This window comes from Sinocyclocheilus rhinocerous, unplaced genomic scaffold, assembly GCF_001515625.1.
Source record: "Sinocyclocheilus rhinocerous isolate Xijiao unplaced genomic scaffold, SAMN03320098_v1.1 scaffold24, whole genome shotgun sequence".
Taxonomy (NCBI): domain Eukaryota; kingdom Metazoa; phylum Chordata; class Actinopteri; order Cypriniformes; family Cyprinidae; genus Sinocyclocheilus; species Sinocyclocheilus rhinocerous.
In genome coordinates, this window is record NW_015647124.1 from 1,964,503 (window position 1) to 1,973,069 (window position 8,567).

The following is an 8,567-nucleotide window of genomic DNA, read 5'->3' on the forward strand; positions in this document are numbered from 1 at the left end:
AGAACAAATGGCAAAAATTAACAATAAAGAAAGCTTATACCAAGATACACTTACTTGACTCATTATTTGCAGTACATAAACTCTCATCTGTAATCATCTAAACGCGGCGCTCCTTTGTTCTCCTCTTGTTTGATCAGCAAAGTTCCCTCACGCATCGCGATTACAGAAACATGGCAGACAGCGCATTTTTCAAACTCTGGTGAAGTAGTGCGCCGTCATGACGTAGTATTTTTGGCGCATACTCATTAAACAAAAGAGATACTTAAGGCATGGTTAAATGTTATTATTTCAAGTTTTCCATTTCTGTTCAAGTTGTTCTAACTCATTGTGTAGTTAGACCAAAAACTATGGTTAGACGCATTCATGACTCATTCACCTAATTAAAAGTCAATAATTTTTTTACAGTGTAGTGTAGCCTAGTATAATTAAAATAAAATGTATTTGAATCCAAATGAATTTTGTTTACATTTGTTAAACTTTTGTTTGCAATTAATGCAATTAAATGTGTTTAAGCGACTTAGAACAACATAATGACATTGAAAGTATTCTGTACACAGATGTAAAGTACAGTATATTACTATTAGCCTACATACTGTACAAATACAGTACTCTCGTAAATGACACTGTATGTCAAATATTATGTAGAAAATTAAACTTCATAGAGTTCATAGAGCAGGAGCTGGTGATGGGTGATGAAAATTTTATTGAAGTATCATGTATAATAAGTGTATTGAAGTTTAGAAGAAAAATAAATTTTAAAGGCATTAATGCACACAGTATGTATTATAGACTAAATACATTTAAAATACATTAACAAATGTAATTTTGGACAACACACTTAAGTTGAAATGTATGTTTAAGTAATACTTAATTAGACATTATTATACAGTGCATTTTTAAAAAGTGCACTTAAGTATGTTAAGAAATATTGTCATTAAGTACACTTAAGTTGCCTTTAATTTAAATTATATTATATTATCTGCAAGTGCACTTTTTAAAAAGTATACTTTTAAGATTTGAAGTACACAAAAATGCACTTTTAATACAATTAAGCACACTTCTCTTTCACATGGGTTATATTGTGAGATAATAGGTTATTTTATTTTATTTTATTTTTTCTGTGGTTCATATTAATTCCACAAGCTGTCTAATGAGGTTTATCTGTTTGAACATGTCGGTTTCCTCATCAACACAATTGCATGTTGTCTGTGTTTTGAGTGAATTCGCTGACTTGCACTGCTTTCACTTCTCATTTCAAATAGTTCCGCTCACATTTCCTGGTGTTTGCAGAATTAGATGTTTCAGTTGTTAAAAGTCTGAAAATGGAGCCTTAGTAAAAAAAAAAATTTCACTCAAACCAGTCAAGCACAAAGCTGTCCTGTAGCCGATTCTAACGTTTTCATTGGTCATAAATTACTAACTCTACCTTAGCCCTACCTCTAATGAAACGTAATGTGTGTTTAGGAAACATGTTTGAAAGCAGTCATTATTTTTGCTAATTTGTTAAGTGCACTGAAATCACACACTACAGATTTAAACCTCCCTGATGTAGTCATAACAGTATTGAGGTGTCAGTAGCAGTTTCTCCTCCATTTAAAGCATCAGGTACAGCAGGCCCTTTTATTTAATAAGGACATTACAGAGTTTGTTAACGGAAAGCTTATGATTATTGTACAAGCAGTATATCAATAATATTTGCAAGCATATGCATATAATAAGCCTCATTAATAAATTGGTCCTGGAAAATAATTTCACTTGCATGTAAGCCACATTTGAATCTTAAATACATCACTATTGTGGTTGATCTAAAGGGGTTGGTTATTTTTGTTTATTTTATATTTTGTGTTATTTTGTGGTTGGCCCCTCTTCAGGGCTTTCCTCTGCGTCCTGTAGCAGCTGCTTGTACTGGCTTTTGAAAAAACCAGCCTGAAAGGAAATAAAGCATATGCATTACAACATTGAAAAATGAAACCCAAGGTATGTAGACTGCTGAAAATGAAAGGTTTGAAACTAAACATCCAGTATACACACCTTATAGAGGGCCGCTGTGATGAGAGTCAGTAGCAGCAGTCCTCCTATTACACCTCCAGCGATCTCTTTAGTCAGATTCACCTCCTCATACACCTCCACTTGAGTATTAATCTACATACACACATACATTAAAACAATATTTCCTCTATATACCTATATATATATATATCCTCTATATATCTATAATATCATTTCTAAGTCGCTTTGGATAAAAGCGTCTGCTAAATGACTACATGTAAATGTAAATATTAGAAGATTTACCAATATAATATCATTGTGGTTGTAGGTATACATGGATTGGAAAATCTAAGATCTAGCATATGAACATTTACATTGCACATTATAACCGTACATTCATTACGTTAAATGTTCATTTTTAGGTTTAAATGTTATTCTTTTTCAAATTTAATTTACATTTTCTAACATTTCTGGATAATCTGTAAAGAAAATGCATTACCTGAACAGATGGTACAGTTTGTTGAGAATCAGAGGAAAAGAAAACATATTTGCTCTGGTCATAATCCAGAGATGCTGAACTGACCAGCTGAAAAACAGCTGCTCTGAGTCCAGTCTAAGAGAGACAGATCGTGACATAAAAAAATGAGGACACAAAAATATGAATATGTTGTCTATTTTGTGATATGAATTTGCTTTAAAAGTCGTAGACCTGCTCAATCCATCCAGAGCTCACATTGCCAGTTATATTATAAAGCATCCTTTCATTCTTTATGAGAGTGACGTTACAGCTGAACTTGACACACACCGCCACAGAGCAGTTCTGACACAAACACATCAGGAGAGATGGAGTAATGAGGTCAATGTGCAGAGAAGATAAAACCTTATACTTTACGGACTTGTTTATGTTAGATCAGAGAATGAAACTAAATCACTCACCACCACACGATCCTTTTTAATTACTTCGACAAAATCAGTTATGACAGGTCGCTCATCCCTCTGTTTCACACAGCCTGGAATCTAAAAGCACATACTCTAGTGTTTGGTTGTTTTTATTTTGATGAATGTGAATCAATATGGGCTTTTTCTAACACATCCATGCTTACCTGTATGTTTTTATTAGTCCAGATAGATTTATCTCCCAACATCACTGGTACTCTGATGAAAACTTTGAAACTTAGTTCTCTAAAGTCATTTTCAACCTGAAAGAGACCATTTTTAAAAAGACATTGATATGGAAAAAGAGACATTGAACTGTAGTTTTGGATCAGATAATCTTTATCTAATTCAATTTTGTGTTCATGGAAGCGTGTGAATTTCATTACAGTACCTTTAGTATCTGTTTGACTGGTTTATCAGTATCATTTTTCTGTGCAGTAAAATTAATGTGGAGGGTTGAATCTTCATGTCTTATTCAAAATAAAAGGAAAAATGTGTCAAACATTTATTTAATATTTTGTGTGTTTATACACACACACACACACACACTACTGGTCAAAAGTTTGGAATCCTTAAGATTTTTTTTTTATGTTTTTGAAAACACTTTACTCAAGGCTGAATTAATTTGGTAAAGTGTGCAGTAAAATAGTAATAGTATAAAACATATTATAAAGATCACAGAACCCTGTCTAAATCAAACATTAAATTTCAATTGGTTTTGCTTTAGAATTCCAGATTTTACTTTGAATATCAAGCGGAAACGTAACATCCATTGTCAAATCTGGGTGCCGAAACAAATCCAGTTGAGAATGTCTCTTATAGAGAACCAAAGCACTAACCTTATTAAGGCAATATAGATGGCATATTTGACACCAATGCTTTTCTCTCTGAATAATTCACTGGTTTGAGAGTGTTGGTCATTCCCACTGTAAGTGATGACGGAGGGTTTTGGTTAGTAGTAGTATTTCCAGTTATCAGTTTCTCATATGTGAGCAGCTACTCAAAAGCTCACAGTTGAGCGATGCAGATGAAGGTGGTATCTATCAAATGTGCCATACCTGTTGATTCTAGCAGTAAATTTGACCTGTTGATCGAAGGTGCTTTCTTTATCGATGCTGTATGAAATATGAAACACAGCCTAGAAGTGGACACAGAGAAAATGAGAAGTGCTAAAAACGCCAAATGCACAGGACAGTTTTAAAAGTGACCTCACCTGAGCATTGCCCTTGAGGATGGGTTTGCTTATGTGGCAGGTGGTCTCTCCAAATGTACCTTTTTGCTCACTGTCAAGAGATACACACTCCACTCTGCCCTGCTCAAACAGAAAATGATGCGTAAACATTCATTCAATAACAATAATTGTCAATCCAATTGCTATTCAAACCAAGGATGATAACTATCATGATATACTATAACTCTATGACAATAGGGAAGTCCACACCACAACTATAACGGTAATGACACAATATCGATAAAGAGGAACAATATCGATGGAATCAATTTCAGAATGATTTTTTCCAGCTGATGAAACATTGACAGCCAATCAGAATCCACCCGGCTTTAAAGGGGTCATATGATGCTATTTTAAAGATCATTATTTTGTGTATTTGGTGTAACAGACTATGTTGACATGCTTTAATGTTCAAAAAACACATTATTTTTCAAATACTGTACATTATTGTAGGTCCTCTATGCCCCGCCTCTCTCAAACGCTTCGTTTTCTACAAAGCCCCCTCCTTTGACAAGCGCAGTCCGCTCTGATTGGCCAGCTGACCCAGTGCATTCTGATTGGCCGAACACCACAAGCACTCGTCGGAAATGTATTGTGGCTGTTTCTTAACTTTTATAAGGAATATCTCTTTGAATTTGAGACTTTAGTCTTTGCAACTTTACAGATCTTCTTTATGCACCAAGAGCTTGTAACACTCCAAAGAGAAAGGAAAACTTGAAATCGCATCATATGACCCCTTTAAAGATCAGAAGACAACACAAACATAATAAACAGAACGTCATTGTGAAATGGTGTGGACGTTAATATAGTTATCGTTAAAGTTATCTTTATAGATATCGTTTTTGGTGTCTTTTTTCAAAATCATTCTGGCTTTACCTGTTTAGATGTGATTCTCCTGTAGGAAAGTCCAAAGGGGTAGTTGAGGGTGAAGAATGTGTTGTATGAGTTTTCTCCTCTGTTCTCTACAAACACTGCCACATCGATTTCCTGCATGATCCCAACATCTATATTGGTAGAACTGGATCACAGAAACAAAAGAGAAAAACATTTTTTATTGGAATGAAACAAGGTTGATTCCATAATTTGATATTGTTGTATGGAGCTCCTAAAGGGACATGGTGATTGTAAAAAAAAAATAAGAAGAAGAAGAAATAATAATAAGAAGAAGATTGAATTTGCATTCTCTTGCAAAACTCTTGTCTTTTGCGAGAAAGTTTGGCTTGTTTGCAAAATCTTTGTAAAGGAAATAATATGAGGTTGGAAGGAAAATGCTAAATTTCTCGGTGGAACGCAATACTTTTGCAAGAGAACACAAAAGTTTTGTGAGAGAACGCTGTCACGTTCTGTTGTTTGACTTTTAGTTTGTTTCTTCTTGTTTCCTGTTTCCTTGTCCCTATGTTCACTAGTGGTGGGTCATTCGTGAACGATCCGTTCATTGCGTCTGTCATGTGAAAAAAATGAACGAAAGACTCGGAAGGTAAAGTAATTATTTATGTTCCTTGTAAATTATATTTGGCTGTATTATAATGATTTCTTCATTCGGAATATGATCAAGATTGCGTAGGTGGATGTGTTCGGGGAATTTGGCTGTTAAAAGTATAACATTTATAACAAGGCTCTTACATGAACGAAATGTCTTGAATAAAGATTTGTTTAGACTGAATAAGAAAGTCAGTAAAATGATCACTAATGTTCATTCTTATCATCAGTTGTCGTGATTATTCATTGTTACTAATTAGAGCACACCTGTTTTGTATTGAGTTTGTTTCACTCTTTATTTAAGACCTTCAGTTCCCTCAGTTCATTGTCTGGTATTGTTTGTGTATAGAGTTACGTTGCTTCTTACCCTGGAATATTGCATTTGGTTTTGTACAAGTAAAGCATAATTAAGGCTATTATTTGCACATTTATTTGTGTTGTTCTTTAATGGAATACAGAATAACTAAATGTAAATATTTGCTCACCCAGAGAAACTGAAATCCATCCTGAGGTCATCAACACAAATGTCATCATGTCCACAATTTATCTCAAAATCCAGCTGTGGAATTAAGATTTTAAGATATTTAGATATACATGATGAAAATAAAAACATTCTTAAATCATATAAAACTACATCTCCTATTACACTAGATAGTAGATGTTCAGACATTTGTCAAAAAAAGTGTAGTAAATGAAAATAATACCATGTGCAATGCAAGAATTCTGTCATCATTACTATTGTTTCATTCCAATTGACTTTCTGTATGACTCTGTATTGACTATCATTATACACAGTAAATAGTGACAGAAGTTCCATTTTTTGGTGAGCTATACCTTTCACATTACATCTGAATTATACATCTGACGATGCTTTGAAATTGTTTTGCCTTCTCTTACATTGTGGTCTGTGGTGGTCTTTATCCCCGGCAGCAGTATTGGCCTTATGTTTTGCAATGTGGCAGATGGTAGACCCTCAAATGTGAATTTTAACTGATTGGACAATGAGTTCAGAGCATCTTCTGAGAAAGCCTGATGGGATACATATAAGATATTCATGTACCATAAAATCATGATTTTCAGAATTGTGTTGGCACATTGTTGCATCTTACTATAAGGTACAACACTTAACTATTCCCATTTATAATTGTTATTTCATTCAGCCAGAATAACAGACTTGGATATTTAAAAGTATGAGAAAATGTTTCAGACTTACGTCGATAAGGAAAGGATGACTTTTGCAAGTTTCTTCATAAAACCTTATCTTCATATCATTATTGTGGAAGCGTTTTTTGGGTGAGAAATATGCTCGATATTTCTGTCGCTTGGCATCCAGCATTATGGTGTAATTAATATTTGCTGTTAAGCCTAGATAATAAACATAAAACTGTCTTATAAATATATATATTTTTTTTTAAATCAGCCAAAGTAATACACAGATGACATTTTATTTACATTTTAAAAGTTTTAAATTTTAAAAAATGTAGTACTCTTTAAGTCAAAGACATAAGACTTTGAACATATATATATTATAAAAATACAGTACCATGTTTGCGATTAGTACTGTATTTGATCACAAATACAGTAAAAACAGTAATACAATTTAAAATTAATTAATTCATCAATTTAATTTATAATTTATTAATTTCTTTCCCAAAATAAATAAATAAATACTGACCCCAAAATTCCACAGCTGTCTCTGACTCTGATAATTTTATGTGTCTACTTACATGAATTCTCTCTCAGAGTGAATAAAACTTGTGTTTAAAGCTTAAGTCTGTGCCACTAGCTACATCAACATAAGTCTGTTTTCAGACAAGTTTCCTGAGCACGCCCCCTTACTGCCATTGGTTGGTCCAACCGATTGCCCCGCCCCCAAATTCACGGCACTGGTTGAGCCAATGCTGCTGATTTGGGATTATCATGTAAATATTTTGGTACACCACAGAGACAGTAAACTTATAGTTGTCCCTGCAGTTTAACCTGGCACAGGAGAAATTATCTGCACATTAAAAACTTTACACACTTTACAACATCAAAGAATATTTCTAATTTTGGACAAACCTCTTATGCTGTGTCTATATGGACTCATGGTGAAGCACACTTTCATGGTGTTTTTAAGTGACTGGTCTGTTTCACCGGTTGGTATTTTGGATGGGTTGTAAGTTACTCTAGTTTCCAAACGCATGATGGGTCTGGACCTGAATGATTCACATATAACACATATGAATGATCATGACTGAATCTGTATATTTGTATATTTAGAATTCTTTATAAAACAAAACACACCTGAGAAGCAGAACTGCTCCCATGGACCCAACAGCAATATCAGGAAGGCTGTCTTGAGTCTGGTCTAGAGAGGACTGACTCAACGAAATCCCAAAGAACCGCAAACCTGGTTGCACAGATGATCCAGCAATCCTCTGTCATCACATACAGTGAAGGAAAGAGGGAGAATGAGACAGAGGATTTCAGGGTGGAGGGTCTTCAGGTAAAACAGAAAAACAGTAACAGTTAAAGGGATAGTTCACCCAAAAATGAAAATTTGATGTTTATCTGCTTACCCCCAGGGCATCCAAGATGTAGGTGACTTTGTTTCTTCAGTAGAACACAAACGAAGATTTTGAACTCAAACCGTTGCAGTCTATCAGTCTTATAATGTAAGTGGATGGGAATCACGGCTTTGGGAGTAAAAAAAAACACTCAAACAAAACCAAATTAAACTCTGCGGCTCGTGACGATACATTGATGTCTAAAGACACGAAACGATCGGTCTGTACAAGAAACTGAACAGTATTTATATCGTTTTTTTTACCTCTGATTCACTGCAATGTCCGAACTGTCCTAAGCGTGTCCTGAGCGCGTCCTCGACAGCCGGTGCGTGACGCGTCTTCTTCTTCTTCTTCTTCTTGCTTTATGGCAGATCGCAGACTTA

The 8,567-nt window shown here is 34.4% G+C and overlaps 1 protein-coding gene across 1 annotated transcript in view; it reads right to left on the minus strand.

Annotated features, from left to right (window-relative positions):
- Positions 1 to 1,079: 1,079 nt before the first annotated feature.
- LOC107708962 (integrin alpha-M-like) overlaps positions 1,080 to 8,567 on the minus strand; it is a 22,811-nt gene continuing 15,323 nt past the window's right edge. The window contains exons 15-30 of the mRNA XM_016513340.1: positions 7,922 to 8,055; positions 7,697 to 7,833; positions 6,849 to 7,000; positions 6,533 to 6,664; positions 6,121 to 6,194; positions 5,033 to 5,174; positions 4,139 to 4,237; positions 3,984 to 4,063; positions 3,765 to 3,851; positions 3,317 to 3,395; positions 3,093 to 3,188; positions 2,926 to 3,006; positions 2,699 to 2,809; positions 2,489 to 2,602; positions 2,032 to 2,142; positions 1,080 to 1,926 (exon numbers count right to left, since the gene is read on the minus strand). Coding sequence (XP_016368826.1) covers positions 1,846 to 1,926; positions 2,032 to 2,142; positions 2,489 to 2,602; positions 2,699 to 2,809; positions 2,926 to 3,006; positions 3,093 to 3,188; positions 3,317 to 3,395; positions 3,765 to 3,851; positions 3,984 to 4,063; positions 4,139 to 4,237; positions 5,033 to 5,174; positions 6,121 to 6,194; positions 6,533 to 6,664; positions 6,849 to 7,000; positions 7,697 to 7,833; positions 7,922 to 8,055 — 1,710 coding nt within the window. The 3' untranslated portion in view covers positions 1,080 to 1,845. The remainder of the gene's footprint in view (positions 1,927 to 2,031; positions 2,143 to 2,488; positions 2,603 to 2,698; positions 2,810 to 2,925; positions 3,007 to 3,092; positions 3,189 to 3,316; positions 3,396 to 3,764; positions 3,852 to 3,983; positions 4,064 to 4,138; positions 4,238 to 5,032; positions 5,175 to 6,120; positions 6,195 to 6,532; positions 6,665 to 6,848; positions 7,001 to 7,696; positions 7,834 to 7,921; positions 8,056 to 8,567) is intronic.